At 37.0% G+C, this 21,454-nt stretch overlaps 1 protein-coding gene across 50 annotated transcripts in view; it reads left to right on the top strand.

Moving 5' to 3' along the window:
* The window catches only part of CAPRIN2 (caprin family member 2), a 45,605-nt gene extending 25,321 nt beyond the window's left edge, over window positions 1-20,284 (top strand). For 4 of the 50 annotated variants that reach the window (XM_065523976.1, XM_045364944.2, XM_074006542.1 and 1 more), the window contains 11 exons: window positions 232-909; window positions 3,450-3,572; window positions 5,082-5,163; window positions 6,218-6,273; window positions 8,607-8,711; window positions 10,285-10,431; window positions 12,837-13,005; window positions 14,383-14,565; window positions 15,627-15,727; window positions 18,204-18,267; window positions 19,364-20,284. In XM_065523976.1, coding sequence (XP_065380048.1) covers window positions 232-909; window positions 3,450-3,572; window positions 5,082-5,163; window positions 6,218-6,273; window positions 8,607-8,711; window positions 10,285-10,431; window positions 12,837-13,005; window positions 14,383-14,565; window positions 15,627-15,727; window positions 18,204-18,267; window positions 19,364-19,932 — 2,277 coding nt within the window. In that variant the 3' untranslated portion in view covers window positions 19,933-20,284. Of the gene's footprint in view, window positions 1-231; window positions 910-3,449; window positions 3,573-5,081; window positions 5,164-6,217; window positions 6,274-8,606; window positions 8,712-10,284; window positions 10,432-12,836; window positions 13,006-14,379; window positions 14,566-15,626; window positions 15,728-18,047; window positions 18,092-18,203; window positions 18,268-19,319 lie in introns of all 50 variants that reach the window. The other 46 variants (XM_074006541.1, XM_045364942.2, XM_074006540.1 and 43 more) reach the window with 25 other exon arrangements.
* The last annotated feature ends 1,170 nt before the right edge of the window (window positions 20,285-21,454 follow it).

Below are 21,454 nucleotides of genomic sequence, written 5' to 3'. Positions count from 1 at the left end.
ATTGCTACTTTTGAAGTAGCGAAGTCTGTATTTCTGTTAATTGAGGAAAAAAGAATGGACAGAAAAGTAGGAAAGAGAAGTAGGAAAGTCTTTTCAAGTAGAATAAGGACAGAAATTTCATATTAGTGCAACAACTTAGATCAGTGGACATAGCAATACTAATAGAGTTGAATATTTGCTTCAAGGTCTTCTATGAATTTTGTGACTTAAGTGCATTGTTTCTCTATCTAGTTTCTTAACAGACGCTATATGACAGAAGTAGATTATTCAAACAAACAAGGCGAGGAGCAACCTTGGGAAGCAGATTATGCTAGAAAACCAAATCTCCCAAAACGTTGGGATATGCTTACTGAACCAGATGGTCAAGAGAAGAAACAGGAATCCTTTAAGTCCTGGGAATCTCCTGGTAAGCACCAGGAGGTATCCAAGCCTGCAGTTTCCTTAGAACAGAGGAAACAAGACACCTCAAAACTCAGGTCTACTCTGCCAGAAGAGCAGAAGAAGCAGGAGATCTCCAAATCCAAGCCATCTCCTAGCCAGTGGAAGCAAGAAACACCTAAATCCAAAGCAGGATATGTTCAAGAGGAACAAAAGAAGCAGGAGACACCAAAGCTGTGGCCAGCTCAGCTGCAGAAAGAACAAGATCCAAAGAAGCAAACTCCAAAGTCTTGGACACCTTCTGTGCAGAGTGAACAGAACACCACCAAGTCATGGACCACTCCCATGTGTGAAGAACAGGATTCAAAACAGCCAGAGACTCCAAAATCCTGGGAAAACAATGTTGAGAGTCAAAAACACTCTTTAACATCACAGTCACAGATTTCTCCAAAGTCCTGGGGAGTAGCTACAGCAAGCCTCATACCAAATGACCAGCTCCTGCCCAGGAAGTTTAACACAGAACCCAAAGATGTGAGTTGATCTGTATCATTCTGCTTCTGTCAGTGTAGGCATAAATAAGGTGTTGTGGTAATGACTTTTTAGTTCTCTCTCTTTTTTTTTTTTTTTTTCGAGATGGAGAATCACTCTGTCACCCCGACTGGAGTGCAGTGGCACAACCTCCGCCTCCCGAGTTCAGGCAATTCTTCTGCCTCAGCCTCCTGAGTAGCTGGGACTACAGATGCAGGCCACCATGCCTGGCTAATTTTTTGTATTTTTAGTAGAGACGGGGTTTCACCTCGTTAGCCAGGATGGCCTGTATCTCCTGATCTCGTGATCCACCCACTTCACCCTCCCAAAGTGCTTGAGATTACAGGCGTGAGCCACTGCGCCCGGCCTTAGTTCTCTTCAAAACCCATGTGAAGTTAATGTATGAAAGATTTCACCCTCTTTAGTGGGTAGATTTATTATTTTCCCTTGAAAACTGGTAGTTAATCTAGTCTGTCTTTGAGCCTAATCTGAGATGAAATTTCTGCAATTATAAAATGTTGTTTTAATGCCAAAATTTTAACAACATAACATGATATGAAAATAGTAGATAGTTTAGACAAGACCATAGTGTGAACAAGTGAGTAATGTAAATGCTTGTCACAGGATGGGAGATACTGTATTTCATTTGTTGTCATTTACCTGCTATATGAGTAACTTTTCCTGACAAGTTATATTTTTCTATATTCTCTTGCTTCTCTTCTGCTCTTTTATGGTCACTCAGTTTAGCCCAGGTCTTTATGAAGGTGGTTTATAAAGACCTAGGGTGGTTGCGGATACTTCAGTGTTGGGGGAAGGATTTGAATTAGTTCTCTATTTCCATTTCAAAAATGAGAATTTTTCCAAAGATAGGAAGAGTGTTGGCATTAAATATTTTGTAGTTAGGTTTTGGAGTACAAGATTCAGTTAAAATATAAGGCCACATTCTTTTAAGCATAAATAACCTATTTCAGGTAGATAAAACTTACATTGAATAATTCTTGGGTACAGTACTATGTTAGGGTTGCCTTTTATTGTAAATTACTTATTTACTACTATTTATAACGTAAACTTGTTACCACGTCATTTGCTGAGATGTATGAACTTGTGCTTCCACTGATCTCTTATCTCTGTGGAGTAGTCTTCCTTGCACTTTTTTGCCATTTTAGCTAAAGGCTTTCTAATAAACCATTGGCCGTCTAATAATGTGAAAAACATTTTGCTTGGGGAAAGCAAAGCATTGCATTTTATAAGTAAATTACCCTTGGCTTAATTCTGCTATGGAAACAAAATTTTAGAGTTATGTGGCTGTTTTGCTCTCCTTTCTCCTTTCAAGTTGCTAATATTAATTTTAGCTTTTCCTGACCCTGCGGAAGATTAGCAGCTTTATTTTATTAACCAAATGTCACACAACCGTAACTGTAATATAACTATTTTGAAAAACATATTTTAAAACCCAATTTAATATCTCAATAAAGCTGCTTTTAAAAACGTGGTTTAAAATTCCAGTAGGTATAGCAATGCAGAACCTTTATCATACCAGAATATTATCATGCTATTTGATGAATTGCATTTAAAATCAGGGTTGCATATTTGGAAAGGTCAAAACATATTTAATTTGCTTTTGTGGCACAGATAGCATTATATTGAAGTTGCAGGGTTTTTCATTTACTGAGAGGAGAGGATACTTCTATGTGTAATATAGTATTTTTCTGTCTGTCTTGGAATCTGAGCTGTCTAGAATATTGACTAAGTACAGTCAAATGCAGAATAGAGTTCAAAGCCAAAAGACTAGATAACATGAAATTAATCACTAATGTTCATACCTTCCTCCTGAAAGAGTCTCATATGTATTCACTTACGGTCTCTTAACTCTATTTTATCTGGTACCTTTGACAAACTTAGCTGTGTATCTTCTTTGAGAATTAGAAGGTGGAGAAGAGGAGCTAGTGGAGACTGGCATGTTGACAGCTTTAAAAAGTAACTGTAAATTGGTCTAATTCAGGATGTGTAGCAATTTTAAGCAATTTAGGATGAATATCAGTAGCCCCCAAGAGTGTACTTACTTTATAACAAAATATAGTGTATCCCCCTCAATTTTAGGGTATGTGCATGTATGTATTTATATATGTATTTACATTTTGATTTCTGAAATCAGATACATCTTAAAAATGGGATGTATATTTAATGTGGTAGTAGTAATTTTTGCCCTGGAAAAAAAAAATCATTGGTATGTCTCATAGTCATTGGTGTGTTATACTAGAGGACATATGGTAACTCGTGTCCATAATGAAAACACTCGTAACAAGGAGGTTCTGCTGGATCTTAATTTTGTGTTTTAGAAAGAGTTCCATGAAAATTGTGAAGGGGAAAAATCTGTTTAAAGTTTGCTTATTTAGAAACAGTATTTATGAGAAAATTCTTTATCTGTGATAAATGAACATTGCTGTTTTTTCTTTTCCTTTAAGATGTAGTGATAAGCTGTTTCCTAGACTAGGCTCTTGAATTTGAATTTCACTCTTACACATTATGGGTTTATCTTGTAGGTGCCTAAGCCTATGCATCAGCCTGTAGGTTCTTCCTCTACCCTTCCGAAGGATCCAGTATTGAGGAAAGAAAAACTGCAGGATCTGATGACCCAGATTCAAGGAACTTGTAACTTTATGCAAGTATGAGTCATTTACAAAATCTTAAATGATATTCATGGGGATTCTAATTGGAAATATTACAGTGAAATTATTGTTAAGGGCATTGATTATTCTGTCAAGTCCTGGCTCTGCTGCCTCCTAGCTCTCCTAGCCTGGAGTTTAGGCAAATTACTTGATTCTGCCTCAGTTTCTTTATTTGAAAAATGAGGATTATTGTTCCTACTTCCTAAGTTTGTTAGAACAAAAAAAAATGAAGTAAGCATGTGAAAAGCTTAACTTGCACAAGTATCATTACTGCTATAGATCATCAGTACTGAGAACTGTGAGAACCTACTCTATGCTTGGTATTGTTAGGTACCATTGTAGTATAGATACAGAAAATAAGACATTCATTGCCTTCAAGGAATTTATATTCCAGTTGTAGAAGATTGTAAATTTCTGTTAAATCAACAGTTAAATGATAAATTGTGTTATACAATATATTTATGTTGTGAGAAACACAGAATTTGAGAATAGTGTGAGATTACTGAGGGCTAAAGTAGTCAAATAAGTATTTTTGTTTAGTAAAAGATCCTGAGCTTTGAATATAGACATGGGTTTAAATTCTGTTACTTACCAGCTGTTTAACTGACCTCCAACACTTATTTGCAAAATGTAGGAATTGCCTATACCATCAGATTACTTGAAGATGAAAGAACTAAAATGCTCCCTGCAAATGTGTAGCTTAAGTGTGCAAAATACTGGAAACTTTTCTGGGAGAACCGAGATAGGCAGAAGAGAGTGATTTCTCATCATGGAAGTGTTTTAACAGCATGAGCTAGTAAATGGTTGAGATAAATAGGTGCTCTTTGGTTGGGTGTAATAAAAATGGGGGTTCTGATTAGACTAGGATTGATGGCTATGTGTAGGACCTTAGTAAGGTCAAGAATTTCTTTTCCAACTTAGTCCTTAGATTTACTGTTGTAGTTTTTTTGTTTTGTTTTGTTTTGTTTAAAGACAGGGTCTCACTCTGCTGGCCGAGGTTGGGGTGCAGTGGTGTGATCAAAGCTCATTGCAGCCTCGAACTCCTGGGCTCAAGCGATCCTCTTGTCTCAGCCTCCTGAGCATCTGGGACTACAGGCACATACCACCATGCCTAACTAATTCTTTAAAAAATTTTTAGTAGCAGCAAGGTCTCGCTTTGTGCCCATGCTGGTCTCAAACTCCTGAGCTCAAGCGATCCTCCTACCTAAGCCTCCCAAAGTGCTGGGGTTGCAGGTGTGAGCCACTGTGCACAGCCTACTCTTGTGGGTTTAGCACTCTACACAGCCTTAAGGTATGGCAGTTACTTTAGATTTTAATTTTAATTCTTAATTTCTTTTTCTATGGAGACTATTTTTGGCATCTTGAGATAGTGATTAGCTAGATACCTATAGCTTTAGCTAGATATCTGTAGCTAATAGACTATAGGCAGCATCATGAATAATTTAGTGGTAATAGCTTTTAAATGAGTAATCTCTGTTTCTACTCTATTTAAAATTGTATCTTTAGGAGTCTGTTCTGGACTTTGACAAACCTTCAAGTGCAATTCCATCGTCACAACCGCCTTCAGCTACTCCAGGTAGCCCCGTAGGTATGTAATCATTCTAAAGACTTGGAGCAAACGTCTTGAGCTAACAGCTGTTCGTTGTTGTTGTTGTTGTCTTTTCAAATGATTTTATTTTAGATGTCCTAATATGTTGGTGTATTAATTTATTCTAACTGTATACATCTGTTACCAGTTATACGTGGGTAAATTACCGTTAGGACATTAGTGTACTTAACTGGCTTGTTTTCACTTTTTGGAGAAAGGCTCTGGATGGGTGAATGGAAATACTCAATAGCTGTTTTTGTAATTTATGTTGTTGTTGGAGTGAATTCTGACCAGAACTTGCTTGACTCCTTTGGACTCTAAATCTAGTGTTGAGGCTTTTAGGTCTTAACTACGGGTGCGATTACCACAATGAAGTGTAGAACAGTGATTAACACAGTAACTAACAAAGGAGCCTACATTAGAATTTGGCCCGATGCTTCAAAGCTTAGGCTTTTCGCTCCACATTTGTTTTTCTCCAGAGAGGAGTGACATAAAGCTAGTTCAGCTGTAGTGAGCAGTATACACCAGCTTGAAGATTGATGCAGCAATTCCTGGGTGAAGTAAGAGTAAATAGAGAGTAATTAATAAAAGTGATGGATATTAACAAGAAACAAACTATATAATTGAAAAGTATATTAATATATATAATCAGAAAAAAACTGAACAGATGATCCAGATAAGATTGACTTTGAAATTTGTGAAACTTAAGTTTATCAGTTAATTACTATGCATGGTAGCTCGGGTCTTATCTTCCAGGTCACTATTATCAGTTATTTTTTAATGTCTTAGTTCTTTTCTTTTGGAAGTCTTGAAATGCTATTTTTGCCCATTTAACCTTAAAACATCACTCTGTGTCACCGATGGAACTAGTATTTTCTATTCTTCTACAGTTCTCTCTCTTTAAAACTCTAATAGAAAGTGCGTAATGAACTTGAAACCTAGTCCTTCCAGCTAATGCCTTTTTTTGTGAAGTGTAAGCTTTAGTTTCCTCCTAGTTGATACGCATAAGCTTTTGTCTTCCCTCAGTAGTTACTGTTTGTTTTACTCCTTGCAGCATCTAAAGAACAAAATCTGTCCAGTCAAAGTGATTTTCTTCAAGAGCCATTACAGGTAACTTTCCAAATTAATCTTTTATTCTTTGTTACTCAAGGAAGAAGCTCTTGCTTTGGAAAGAATAATCAGACTTACTGATTCTAATGTACCTAATGAAATTACTAAAAGTATTCTAAGCATTATCTAGTTTAGTAGATTAAATACAACTTGACCTAAAATGATTCCCTGATGGCTATGCTGAAAACATCTAATACAGGTTTGCTGACTTTAGTAAGGAGAGAGCAAGCCTGAAGAAATCAGAGGGTACCTTATCTAAGAATATTATGTTCTCTTGAGCTACTTAAGTCATTTAGTTTATTAACATAGTAAAGTATCTGAAGAAAGAAATTATTATTAAAAAAATTTTTTTGTTGTTGAGACAGAGTCTTGCTCTGTCACCCAGGCTGGAGTGCAGTGGCATGATCTCAGCTCACTGCTATTTCTGCCTCACGGGTTCAAGCAGTTCTCTGCCTCAGCCTCCCAAGTAGCTAGGATTACAGGCGCCCACCACCACACCTGCCTAATTTTTTTGTATTTTTAGTAGAGACGGGGTTTCACCATCTTGGCCAGGCTGGTCTTGAACTCCTGACCTCGTGATCCACGCACCTCAGCCTCCCAAAGTGCTGGGATTACAGATGTGAGCTGCTGCACCCAGCCTTAATTTTCAAACTGTATTTATTGAGCAGGGTATATTGACGTTTTTCCTACTTTCCTCCAATTCACTCACTGCTTTTACTAAAGCAGTTAAATTTTATCTGTTCCAGCTGTTTAGGGTTCTCCATAAGGCTTTCAATTGACAAATAAATTTTTTGAAAAGCACTGGTCTAGTTTAGTAGTTCTCTGGTGGAGGCTGTGGGATGGCTGCATCAGAAGCCCCTGGTCACTTTAATAAGGTATACATTTCTAGATAAGACCTTAGACCTGTTAGAGCAGAATTTTGTAGGGTGTTACCTATATTTTTAAAAACTTCCTGGTTGAATCTTCATACCCATTTTTTGGAACATTAGTTTCAAACATCATGTTTATTTACCAGTAACCCACCTCCAACTGGTCCACTTAAAAAGCACTAATTTGGAAGCAGGAACTGCCATCACTTCTAAATAAATACTAATATAAATGTCTTTGTTATTAAATGAACCTTTTAACTGAAATTCAAGCCATTTTAAGATTAACTATCAAGTGGCCTAAGATGCCTTAACTTAGCATCTGTGAATCTTCCCTTAGCAACAGAGTTAGTTATTTCCTCACAACAGCCAGTTCTACTTTTCTTGGGCACTTGTCTCATTACTTTAATGACAGAGCAGAAGAAAGACCTAGTTTTAGAAACACTCTAATCTCATAATGGTTCTAATATTTTGGCCAGATCTAAGTTATGCCTATTTATTTGGGTAATATAAGATGTTCTAAAGGATTTCCAATATTTTTTTCCATAAGATCTTGAAACTTAATCCCCAGTCTCCTTCCTAAAAAGCAACATATCATAATGCCTCCTTCAAGAAGGTCACTGAAACATAATTTCTCTGTTTTGTTACCCTTCATTAGTTTCCAGTTCACCTATTTTATTACTTGGGGTCCTCAGAACCACATGGAAGCATTTAGATAAAAGGAGTGGATTCACTGAAACTTTAGACCTTGCTCTTGCCAGATTTTTATGAGTGTCTCTCTGCTATTTTTGAATACTTGTTGTGTGATAGAATTCTTTCCTAGCCACTCTTTTCATTTTCTGTTGGTTACAGTTGTCACAACTTTTGTTCCTAATGTACTGTCTCCCAATTTTTATTTTACATATGCTATCAGCTTTGATTTTTCACTGGCATTTTTGGTGCCATTCTGATTTATGTAGAGCTTATTCTATTTATACTTTAGCCTGCCTCTTTAGGACGCTGATAGCACTTAGCATGAAAGCATAGTTACTATGATCTCTGGCAGAGCTGTGCCTACAGTGTTAAATATGCCCAGAGCTCACCTTCCCATGGATGCTATCTACTGCAGGGCCAAGAATCAGTGAAAATGGGATGAGATGTGTAGTTTTGGTGACCAGGCCTGGAAAGGCAGTGTAGCAGGCTGCTTGTGTTTGAATCTCAGCTCTGCCACTTAATTGTAGTATGATTTTGGGCAAATTTCTTAACCTTTCTTTGTCACTGCTTCATTGCCAATAAAATGAGAATAGTACCTACCTCACAGATTATCATTAGGATTAAATATATTAACATGTGTAAAGTGTTTAGTAGAGTGCTTCTTGACACATGTGCCTGTTCAGTAAGAGTAACATATTAGGAAGGCCAGGGCCCAAGAAATATAAAGTTAACAAAATGTGCCTTTTACAATATTTTGTATTTTCCTGTGTCTAGGCTACTTCTACTCCAGTTACTTGTAGCTCAAATGCTTGCTTGGTTACTACCGATCAGGCTTCTTCTGGATCTGAAACAGAGTTTATGACCTCAGAGACTCCTGAGGTAAAAGACCAATTGTCTTAATTTCTTTTGTGTCTGAAAGAATAGCAGAACCAGTTTATCTTATGAATTACAGGCATGATTAGTTGAATGATGTACCATTTATACTTTATTAATGTATTGCTTTCTATAGATATTGTGATCTTAGAACTTATACAGGTAACTTCATTGTGGCTTTGCCATATAAATAGATTTAATATGGTATTGCCTTATCTAGTGCAATAAATGTCAATTTTTAATCTAAAAAAATGAAAAGTGTAGGTAGCATTAAGTCAAGTTTCTCACTATATTTACACTGGAGGACTTTTAGGAGAAAAGTTTCTTATTTGTATAACTGAAAGCTCAATAACTTTATATTTTTAATATTAGCACTTACTGAGTTGGAATGAGTTACAATCTTATTTTGGCTAACTTTGTCAAAAATATTTTGGGTCAGGTGCAGTGGCTCATGCCTGCAATCCCAGCGCTTTGGGAGGCCAAGGCAGGTGGATCACTTGAGGTCAGGAGTTCAAGACCAGCCTGGCCAACATGGTGAAGCCCCGTCGCTCCTAAAAATACAAAAATTAGCTGTGCACGGTGGCGTGTGCTTCTAGTCCCAGGTACTCAGAAGGCTGAGGCCGGAGAATTGCTTGAACCTGGGAGGCGGAGTTTGCAGAGATTGTGTGCCACTGCACTTTAGCCTGGGTGACAAAGTGAGACTCTGTCTCAAAAAAAAAAAAAGGCATTTTAACGGTATTATGTTTGTGCTTTCAATTTCAATTCTAAGTTACAGTTTTTACTAAGTTTGAGTAAATTCTTAAGATGGACATAGTAGGATGAATTTTGAGTGGTAATTTAGCAACTATCAGGTATTTTTTTGTTAACTATTATATAAGAATATGTATTCATTATAGAATATAAGAAAATATAGATAATCCTTAGTTTTTATGGTGCTGAGACTTGATCTGAATTTAAATTAACTCATTCCTCATTTTAAGAAGAGGAAGAAGTGATTGTTACCAAGTAACTCATAGCTGTCTGCCTCACAGTCTAGTTGAGATTGGTTTTTGGTATTTTTTTAAGCCTTTGGATTTATAATCTGTTATGTCAAGAACTTGTGGCTTCCTTAGGTAAGGATTACTTAAATCGGATCAGAGTTGTTTTCTGTTTTAGGTAGCTGACTTAGAAACCCACTAATAAGTCTTTAGAGAAAAATTAACACTAAACAACTAACCCAAGTTTTTTCTGAAATCCAATTCTGATGTATACATTTTGAATAATACTAGGTTCTTAACCGGAAATTACCATTTCAGGGTTTGAAAAGAATGAGGTGCATAAAAAAAGTTCAGCCCCTCATCTGTTAGACTGATTATTGGTAAGACTCTTTCACTTAGTCAGCAAGCTGTGCAAAGCAAATACTGGTATGCATCCTCAGCAACTGAGATTTGAAGTTGTAAGCAAAAGCTATTCTTTTGCATTCCTGTGTCCAAATGTCATCCTAAAGAACTTGCTGACTTATGCCAGTTTGGGTTTTAGAGTAAGTTAACTGCTTGTTATATGGCAGGTGATTGGCTGATGCTGCATTTCTCCTCCCCAGGCAGCAATTCCCCCAGGCAAGCAACCGTCTTCACTAGCTTCTCCAAATCCTCCCATGGCAAAGGGCTCTGAACAGGGCCTGCAGTCACCTCCAGCAAGTAGTAGTTCAGTAACCATTAACACAGCACCCTTTCAAGCCATGCAGACAGTGAGTATGAAACAATGAATGATGATTACAGTTCATTATTCCTGTTAAAAGCCATTGTTTCTCTTACATAATTATTGGGTACTATGTGAAAAGTTTGCCTTTTGTAAAATTTGAGTTCGTAGAATTATATTTGGCCAATGGCAATACTGTTGTGGTAGAAGAGTAGGAAATCCGCAGGCTCTAGAATTTTAAATGGGTGTTTTATCAGAACATTATTCCCTCTTTCAGAATTAGTAGCAGGCAAAGTCGAGGACCCATATTAAACAAACACAATGTGTGGGTGAGAAACAGAATTTCTAGCAACAGCTTAATAATACTAACCATTACTAATATCAGTACTAGTGTTATTCCCTAACATCAGTAACCTGAAATACTGGACACATACTTGGGTGTTCTGTCATTGCTAAAACTTTCATTTTATTTTATCCTGATCTCAAGATGGTTTTTGGAGATTTGTTCAGATTTGTGTGGTGTTTTGAATTATGTATTTTTCTACAAATTGTAGTTAGGGCTTTTTTTTTTTTTAAATAATATTACAGCTAGTTTGGTATGTTTATTCTCTAAACACAGACTAGTCTAAAACAGTTCTTCGGGGGGAAAAAAGCCTTAGTGAGCCAGTAAGTACCCTTCCTGTTGGTGGTTAGTGTCCCACTCCAAGCACTTTGGTGGTGGTAGTGGGGCCAGTGGAGTAGCATGGAAAGCAGGCATCACCCGGGGAGATTGGCTGGTGAGTCCAGACAGTTGAATTCACTCACCTTATCACTTAGAATATCTTATTTCTAGACAGAATAGTTTTCTTGCTTTCACTCTTTTCCTGTCAGTTCATCCTGCACAGTATAGCCACATTGGTTTTACCTTTTCTTTTGTCTAATTAAAAGCAAGCAGTGTTCCATTACAGAATGAAATTTAGTCCTCTGATACTCAGTACCTTTTCAAGTCTGGTATACCTGCCACACTGGTCTCCTGGGCTTGCCTTATATATTCTTGTCACAATACCTTTTGCTCATGCCAATCTGTTTTATCTGCCTGTTTGAATCCTACCCAGTACACATTGGTTCTTACTCATTTATTGATTAAAGAATAGTTACAAAACCAGGCACTGTTCTTAATCACTGAGGTTGTAGCAGTGAAAAAAAGTAAAATATGCTCAGGAAACTTAACATTTTATTATGGAGGTAGGAGGGCTGGGGAGACAGATACCTGTATATCAGGTGCTGTGTGATGTAAGGAAAAATGGAGCAGAATCAGGGAGCTAGAGAGTCATAGAAGGACAGATCATTGCTTGCCACATGGTAAAGATTCAGTAAACGGTGAAATGTTTCATTCATCTTTAGTTTTTGAAAAAAGACCCCTTTCCCTTATAGCCTTTATTCTCAGGAAGCATTATTATGATAGCATAGTAGCAGGAAGATTAACTTTTGCTCTTAGGTGTAAATTCTGTCAGGAATCAAGTAGGAGTGTTTTTTTGTTGTGTTTTTTACTGTGGTAAAATATGTGTAACAGAATTTACCATTTTAACCTTTTTAAAGTATACAATTCAGTGGTATTATAATAGTACATTCATAATGTGCAGTCATCATCACTACTTTTAGAATTTTGTCATTATTCCAAACAGAAACTCAGTATCCATTAAACAATAACTTCTATTTGTAACCCCCTCCACAGCTCTGCTAATCTCTATTCTACTTTGTTTCTATGAATTTACCTATTCTACCTCATATAAGTGGTATCCTACAACATTTTTGCTCTTGTATCTGGCTTACTGCACTTTGCAGAATGTTTTCAGAGTTCATTCACGTTATAGAGTGTATCAGAATTTCATTTTTATATGGCTGAATAATCCATTTTATGTATGTACTTCATTTCGCTTATTCATTCATCTGTTGGGAAGTTGAGTTGTTTGTACCTTTTGACTATTCTGAATAATGCTGCTATGAACATAGGTGTATAAATACCTGTTTGAGTCCTGCTTTCAATTATTTGGGGTATATACCTAGAGATGGAATTAGTGGATCATATGTTAATTCTATACTTTTTGAGGAGGCAGCATACTGTTTTCCACAGGGTGGCTGCGCCATTTTGCATTCCCACTGGCAATGCATGAGGGTTCCAGTTCCTCTGCATCCTTGCCAACACTTATTTTCTGTCCTTTTGATAATAGCCTAATGGGTATACTCCTAATGGGTATAAATTTGTATTGCATTATGGTTTGGATTTATATTTCCCTAATGATGATGAGCATGTTTTCATGTGCTTATTTACCATTTATCTTCTTTGGAGAGATGTCTATTCAAGTCCTTTGCCTGCAAAATAGAAGTTTTTGAATGTACGATTTTTCTGGATACCACCCTTAAGAATTTTCTTTGAAAATTCCCAAATGACTCAGCGTGTCCTTGTCTTTTAAGGTATTTAATGTTAATGCACCTCTGCCTCCACGGAAAGAACAAGAAATAAAAGAATCCTCTTATTCATCTGGCTACAATCAAAGTTTTACCACAGCAAGTACACAAACACCACCCCAGTGCCAACTGCCATCTATACATGTAGAACAAACTGTCCATTCTCAAGAGACTGGTAAGATCTTTGCATATGATATTTGGAAGACTTAGATGGACCGCCAATTGAATGGAAAGCAAGTCTAGCAAGTCTGTAGTGACACTTTAGAAGTATTTTCCTGACTAGTAAGCATTATTTCTTCACATGTTCCTCCAGTGTTGAGAAAAACCTAATGCCCTTTCCTGTGTTGAGTTTACCTATTTTAATTTTTGTAGAGATAGAACTTAGAAGACTGATTTAACCTTGAAGTGGGTTTGTATTTTCAAATCTATTTGCTTTGATTACCACAGACAGTGATTGAGGTAGATGGGCACTATCTGGCTGCTTATATGAAGGTTTTGAAACCATTCTGTTAACCCTTTTAACACAAATGGTTATCTGTCCTTTTCTTTTTATCTTATAACAAAAGATTGAAGACTGTGAAGATATGACTTAGTATGCTCATTGTACAGTTTGCTTAGAGATGGGAGGCTATTTTGATCTTTCATGCTGTTCTAAATCATGAATAGGTAACTTTGTACTCATTTCTTAGTTTAAATTTAAGAAGCACTTGTAGATTTTTCATATTGGTATTTCAGATCCCTATTGAGTTTTTTAACTGAAGTCGGAGCAAATGAATTGAGCATTCTGAGTACTTGGCTAATCAAGTGATGAAGAGGTAGTAATATAAATTCTGGGACCTAGGCACAGATGACCCAATTCTATTCTCCCCTCTACTGTTAAAAGACAGGGCAGGTGACTTACGTAAATGATATTTTTGTCATGTGCCTTCTCAGATACAGTATTAATTAGAATCCATTTTCTTTTACTCCCTCATCTGGAGTATTTAGCCTGCTTTTTAAAAATTGTCATAAAATATACATAACATAAAAATTACCATTTTAATCATTTTTAACTATATAGATATTCTGTGGCATTAAGTACAACCAAATTGTTGTGTAATTATTACCACTGTCCACTTCCAGAACTTTTCATCTTCCCCCAACTGAAACTTTGTAATCATTTAATACTAACTCCTCCTCCTCCTCTCCCCCTAGCCCCTGGCAACCACCATTCTACTTTCTGATTCTGAAAATGACTGCTCTAGGTACCTCATATAAGTGGTATACAATATTTGTGCTTTTGAAACTAGCTTATTTTAGTTGGCATGTCTTAAGGGTTCATTCGCGTTGTAGCATGGGTCAAAATTTTCTTCCTTTTTTAGGCTGAATAATATTCCATTATATATGAATTATGTATTTGAATCATGTAGATGAACTGTATACATGAATATATATCTCCTATTTGTTTTTAAAGGGAGCAAATTGTATTAATGATTTTGATATATACTGGCTTTTAAGTATAAAGATTATTACCATTTAACTCTTGGACTCCAAAACCGTTTTTCTTAAGCAGCAAATTATCATCCTGATGGAACTATTCAAGTAAGCAATGGTAGCCTTGCCTTTTACCCAGCACAGACGAATGTATTTCCCAGACCTACTCAGCCATTTGTCAATAGCCGGGGATCTGTTAGAGGATGTACTCGTGGTGGGAGATTAATAACCAATTCCTATCGGTCCCCTGGTGGTTATAAAGGTATGCCCTGAATAAAATTTAATTATACTGAATTATTTTGTCTGTGTGTTTACTTGACTCAAACCATTTTTACTTAACCTTGCTTTTACCTAACCTTTTGTCATTTATAATGTAGTAGAGAATTTCCTGTTTGTGAATAATAAAGTATTTTTAATATACCTATTCTCCATAACAGAGGAACTAATTTTCTGTATGAAAAGCAGATTGATTTTGTGACTTACTGAAGTGGAAGGTTTCACCGTATTGTTTTACAGAGGATGAATTTTCATATTTGAGTGATGTTTTTCTTTTGTTGACTTAATTCTGCTAAAAGTGTATCATATTTACAAAATGCCCATTATCTAGTTATTTGTTAGATTATGTCACAAAGAATATAGAATTTGAGACTATAATAATGGTATTCTCTTAAATTTTTGTTATGGTTCCAAGTATCCTAGTCACTACTTATTACTAACAAAATACTCTAGACAGGCTGGGTGCAGTGGCTCACGCCTGTCATCCCATGACTTTGGGATGCTGAGGTAGGAGGATCATTGAGGCCAGGAGTTTGCGACCAGCCTGGGCAACATAGTGAGACCCCGTCTCTACAAAGAATTTTTAAAAATTAGCTGGGCATGGTGATGTGCACTTTAGTCCCAGCTACTTGGGAGGCTCAACTGGAAAGAATGCTTGAGTCCAAGAGGTTACGGTGAGCTGTGATCTCACTACTGTGCTCCAGCCTGAATAACAGAGCGAGGCACTGCCTATTAAAAAGCAAACAACAAGAAAATAACCCTTGACAGAGGCCCTGAGTAGCTAACTGCCCTACCACCACGCTTTCCCAACCCCAACCGGCATTTTAGCAGTAGTAAATTTATAAACCTGGCTTATTTGAAGACATCATTGTTCTATAAATGTATGTTTTACTGTGGAAGCAATATTATTAGAGTTTGCTTAAAGAGGGCATAATTCTAATGGTGGCGTAATACAATCAATTTAACTTTTAAAGCAATATAGAATTAGACTGTTTAAAAGTTTAATGATTTTGTACATAATCTTATGTAAGTGTGTTTATTTATTAGGTTTTGATACTTACAGAGGACTTCCTTCAATTTCCAATGGAAATTATAGCCAGCTGCAGTTCCAAGCTAGAGAGTATTCTGGATCACCTTATTCCCAAAGGGTAAGTAAGAATAGTTGTCATAGTTGAATAATGGTACAGTTGTTGATGTTAAGCTGGTGATTGAAGTATATAGCAGAGTCATAATTTGTTTTCTAAAAGTGCACTCTTAGTTTTAAAACTACTTGTAAGTCCTGTGGAGAAGAGTTGAGTTGGAAGCTTTTTCCAATTACTCAAGAAAGATAAATGATAGATAACTGCTTGTTATGTGGAACTTAGAAGGTGTTAAGGACATTATTAATCATGTTGTTTGCATTAACTCATTTGCTCTTCCACCTTACAGGAGAAACTGGTTCAGAGGTTAAATAACTTATCTAAGGTCACTCATCAAGGAAATGGTAAACTAAGATTAGAACGTGACTTTCTTATTCCAGAGCCCATGATTTTAACTTTACTACATTGCCTTTGACTTAACTTGCCTAAATAGCAAATGTAGCAAAGCCCTTTTTTGTAAGATTTTTTTTTTGTTTTGTTTTTTTGTTTTTTTGAGACGGAGTCTCGCTCTGTCGCCCAGGCTGGAGTGCAGTGGCCGGATCTCAGCTCACTGCAAGCTCCGCCTCCTGGGTTCACGCCATTCTCCTGCCTCAGCCTCCCGAGTAGCTGGGACTACAGGCGCCCGCCACCTCACCCGGCTAGTTTTTTGTATTTTTTTTAGTAGAGACGGGGTTTCACCGTGTTAGCCAGGATGGTCTCGATCTCCTGACCTCGTGATCCGCCCGTCTCGGCCTCCCAAAGTGCTGGGATTACAGGCTTGAGCCACCGCGCCCGGCCAAGATTTTTGTTGTTGTTTATTCTTATTTGAAGAACCCAGCATATTTTCTTTACTACATATGATAAAAGACTCATAAGAGTATGTTAGAAATTCCACTTTAACAAACCTTGAGAACTTACAGATTTGAATCTATAATACATCAGCATATTCAGTTTTGAAGTTTTACAAGCCTTTGAGTATGTGTATGGTATCATACTGAGTTCTGTTGGTAATATATAAAATACCTATCCTTGGAGTTTACAGTTACATGGGGTAAGATGGATGTCCACACAGAGGCAGTATTGAAAAGGGTGAAGGCCGGGCGTGGTGACTCACGCCTGTAATCCCAGCACTTTGGGAAGCCGAGGCGGGTGGATCACTTGAGGTCAGGAGTTTGAGACCAGCCTGACCAACATGGTGAAACCCCCTCTCTACTAAAAATACAAAATTAGCTGGACGTGGTGGTGCACACCTGTAATCCCAGCTACTTGAGAGGCTGAGGCAGGAGAATTGCTTGAACCTGGGAGGTAGGGGTTGTAGTAAGCAGAGATAGCGCCATTGCACTCCACCCTGAGCAAGAAGAGCGAGACTCCATCTCAAAAAAAAAAAGAGTGAAAAACACCTTGGAATCTAAATGCCTTGGGTCTGACCCCTCATTTATCACTTCTTTTGCCACGTGACCTTAGATATGTTAGTGAAACTTTTTGAGCTCTAGTTCCTCATCTGTTAGTTTTTCATCTAACACTGAGGGGTAGTGAGGTTTTCTCCATGAGATATTCTGAGAATTAAATGAACTAAAGCACCTAAGTGCTTAGCACTACAGAGCCAGGTGTGTATATCAGTCATACAAATACTAGATGTTATTACGTGATCCTCATGGAATGTATGTGAGGGGAGGATGTTGATTAATATAGACTTAAGTAAAAGAACGGTCTCTTCTTAATACCACTATTACAGTATTTTGTGTGCTCTTTTACATTTCTTCCTGAGGAACAAGAAATTGATAATGCTAGTTGCTATTGCAGAGAGGGGACAGGGAGTATGGAGTAAGAGGCTTTATTATTTTTATTGTATACCTTCTTGTCCTGTTTCAATTTTTTATTGCATATAATAATTACACCACTAATTATTCTTTTCATGAGTTGTATGAAGTTTGGCTTCCTTCATACTTGAGTTTGTTTGAAGTACTGTCCCTGGAACATTTTTTCTTAATATATTGGATTATATTTCTAGGCACTAAATATATTTATACAATATACTTTTTTATCAATTTCTTTAAAAAAAATTCCCAAATCCCAACATAGTTGGTATTAGTCTTCCCAGTTTGGTGTATAAATAGAGCAAGGTTGAGAAAAATCTGTGTTCTTGCTTTATGATGTCCTTTTATACTGAGATGAGGGACAGAGGACCATGCCACATGTAAAAGTTTATCTCATTACTCAGCATTGTATCTTTTACATAGTGTTCTCCAAGTGCTTTATTGTTTTTCGTGTATTAACAGATCTAATTGGTCAGATTAATTAACAGATGAAGCAAGTAATGCCACTGTTGCCCTTGCTTTGTTTTTCTTAGTGTTTGGAAACATCTGAGCCTCTTTGGTTGCTGGGGAAGGCCAGGTAAAGAACTAAAGGGACAATATTACAGATTTGCCAGCCAGTAGTCCTGTGTAATAACCAATTGTAGTCCTGCATTTTTAATGCCAAGATAAATATTATATGTTCACTTTAGGATAATTTCCAGCAGTGTTATAAGCGAGGAGGGACATCTGGTGGTCCACGAGCAAATTCGAGAGGTAAGAGTAATTAGCTGAATAGTTTTTTTTACCCAAAACATGTCTCTAGTTCTTTCTGCATCCTCTACCAAGTTCTTCCCAAAGCGCATTGCTTTTTAGCATTTGTCTTGTTGAGGTTTTCAATTGCTTGAATGTAGTACTAAAGTACTAAGGGAGATATTAGACTACTCAGATAGGCTATGGAAACCAATTGCAAATTGAATTAAAAGGGTGGGTGTTTTTTAAAAATCTACTTGACACTAGAGCATATTTAATCTTATATATTCACTATGCTGATTTCAAATATTTTTCATATGATGATTCAGGATGGTGGTTTTTGTAATAATGGGTACTTCTACTTTAATGTCACTGCATTAATAGATTCAAATAAGCAACAATTAAGACACAGTGACTTGAAACAAAAGCAGCATACTTATAACACTTTTTAAAATGTGAAGGAACTATTGAAAGTTTGTATAAGGGAGAAAAAAAATCATCGAAGAGTAACTTTGTCAGAAAAGCAATGTTTTCCTTCTGAAAAAAATAGCGAGTATTCAGTTTCCTTTGCCTTAGTCTGAGCAGTGTTTTTGTATGGCACTGAAAACATTAAAAGTGTATGACTTGGAAACAAAAAAAACCAAGCATTCATCATGGGACTTAGTTTCATATCAGTCTATCTCTGAATGGCTAGTAGCTAGTAGTTCTAAAAATTGGTTCTTTTATGTAGTCTCCATTTTCTTGAGACCTTCTACATTAGCTGCTTTGTAGAATGATCTCTGAGAAATTAAGAATTATGGGAGGAAGATGAAGTAAAAAGTGTTCAGACCTGAGTTTTAGACTTTGCTAAGTTATCTAGCCTTTTGGGGGCTACATTTTCTTAATCTTTAAAAAGGATCAATTAGACAAGATTATCTTGGAGCTTTCTGGCGTTAGAAGAGTATTGTAAAAACCTATTGCCAGAAAAATCTAGAAAAGTATAATCTAGCTATATATTGCTTTTGTTTTGGAATTTACTGTAAAATGTATCTTTGTCTGTTTCAGTAGCCGACTAATGTTAAATATTGTGTTCAAAGCTAACTGCTTCATTATGAGAAACTCACTGTTGCTAATAAAACAGCAGGGTGGAGTGATTCTTCTCAGGTGAGCAGCCCAGAAAGAGACAACGAAACCTTTAACAGTGGTGACTCTGGACAAGGCGACTCCCGTAGCATGACCCCTGTGGATGTGCCAGTGACAAATCCAGCAGCCACCATACTGCCAGTACACGTCTACCCCCTGCCTCAGCAGATGCGAGTTGCCTTCTCAGCAGCCAGAACCTCTAATCTGGCCCCTGGAACTTTAGACCAACCTATTGTGTTTGATCTTCTTCTGAACAACTTAGGAGAAACTTTTGATCTTCAGCTTGGTAGATTTAATTGCCCAGTGAATGGCACTTATGTTTTCATTTTTCACATGCTAAAGCTGGCAGTGAATGTGCCACTGTATGTCAACCTCATGAAGAACGAAGAGGTCTTGGTATCAGCCTATGCCAATGATGGTGCTCCAGACCATGAAACTGCTAGCAATCATGCAATTCTTCAGCTGTTCCAGGGAGACCAGATATGGTTACGTCTGCACAGGGGAGCAATTTATGGAAGTAGCTGGAAATATTCTACGTTTTCAGGCTATCTTCTTTATCAAGATTGAAAGTCAGTATAATATTGACAGTAAAAGGATGATGTTCTAATTAGTGGGATTGAAGGAAAAGTAGTCCTTGCCTTCATGACTGGTTGGTTTAGGAAAATGTTTTTGTTCCTAGAGGAAGGAGGAGGTCCTTACTTTTTTGTTTTCCTTCCTAAGGTGAAAAATCAAGCTGAATGACAATTAGCACTAATCTGGCACTTTATAAATTGTGATGTAGCCTCGCTAGTCAAGCTGTGAATGTATATTGTTTGCACTTAATCCTTAACTGTATTAACGTTCAGCTTACTAAACTGACTGCCTCAAGTCCAGGCAAGTTACAATGCCTTGTTGTGCCTCAATAAAAAAGTTACATGCACCTTCAGTGTTCCTGTTTGATTAAACATTTAGTTGAGAGGTAAAATATCTGCTTTTTAATATTCATCACTGATAACTCTTGAATGGTTATTTCTTCATGGGCTCCTATTATTTTAAAATAAGACATATATAACAGTTCCTTCCAGGGTTACTTTTCTCTGATATTATACATGCCATTCATCAAAACATTTGATCTGTTTTCCATGGGCCAAATCATGCATTCTTCTTGAAGCTATTCTATTTTGCAGTAGGGCGTGGGTTTCCTTTAGTTAGCTATCTTTTGGTAGCTACTGCATGTGTAGTAATATACAATAGGAGATACACAGGAAATACTACTGGCCCACCATCAATAAGACTTACAGTTTCTAGTGGATTCTCAATTTAATTTGAGCAGGCAAAATGCTAAGACATTAAAAAGCAGAGGCTCTGTGGTCAGGCAATGCTGTGTTTCAGAGTCCTGATTTTGCCACTTAGTAGCTAATCTTAGAGAAGTTATGTTACCTCTAAGATCGATCTCTCTCTCTCTCTCTTTTAAATACTGTTTCTCAGATGTAAAATGTGAATGGTAGATTACCATCAGGACAGCTGTGAAGTTTAAAAATATATCTAAAAGACTTAACATAATGCCTGGCACATACACATTTAAGAAATGCAGTAAAGTTTAGTGTTCATTCTAGCCATATAATACTTTCTCACACTTAAAACTTGTATGTCCTCTTCAGTAATACGTTTTTTATTTCTCAGTTTAAATAATTTTTGGCTGGGCGCGGTGGCTCACACCTGTAATCCCAGCACTTTGGGAGGCTGAGGTGGGCAGATCACCTGAGGTCAGGAGTTCAAGACCAGCCTGGCCAACATGGTGAAACCCTGTCTCTACTAAAAATACAAAAATTAGCCAGGTGTGATGGCGGGCTCCTGTAATCCCAGCTACTCGGGAGGTTGAGGCAGGAGAATGTCTTGAGCCTGGGAGGGGGAGGTTGCAGTGAGCCGAGATTATGCCACTGCACTCCAGCCTGGGTGACTGAGCAAGACTCTGTCTCAAAAAAAATATCTATCTATTTTTTTAAAGTGAGCATTTTAGTTGCATTTTCAGGACTATATTAAGGGTTGGAGAAGGGCGTTATTACACATCAACTAAAGCAAGTAATCTGCTGAGGCAGAAAATAATTTG

The sequence above is a fragment of the Macaca fascicularis genome, chromosome 11 (genome assembly GCF_037993035.2).
Source record: "Macaca fascicularis isolate 582-1 chromosome 11, T2T-MFA8v1.1".
Classification (NCBI taxonomy): Eukaryota; Metazoa; Chordata; class Mammalia; order Primates; family Cercopithecidae; genus Macaca; species Macaca fascicularis.
Note: the sequence above shows the minus strand (reverse complement) of the source record. Positions and strands in the feature narration are given on the sequence as shown.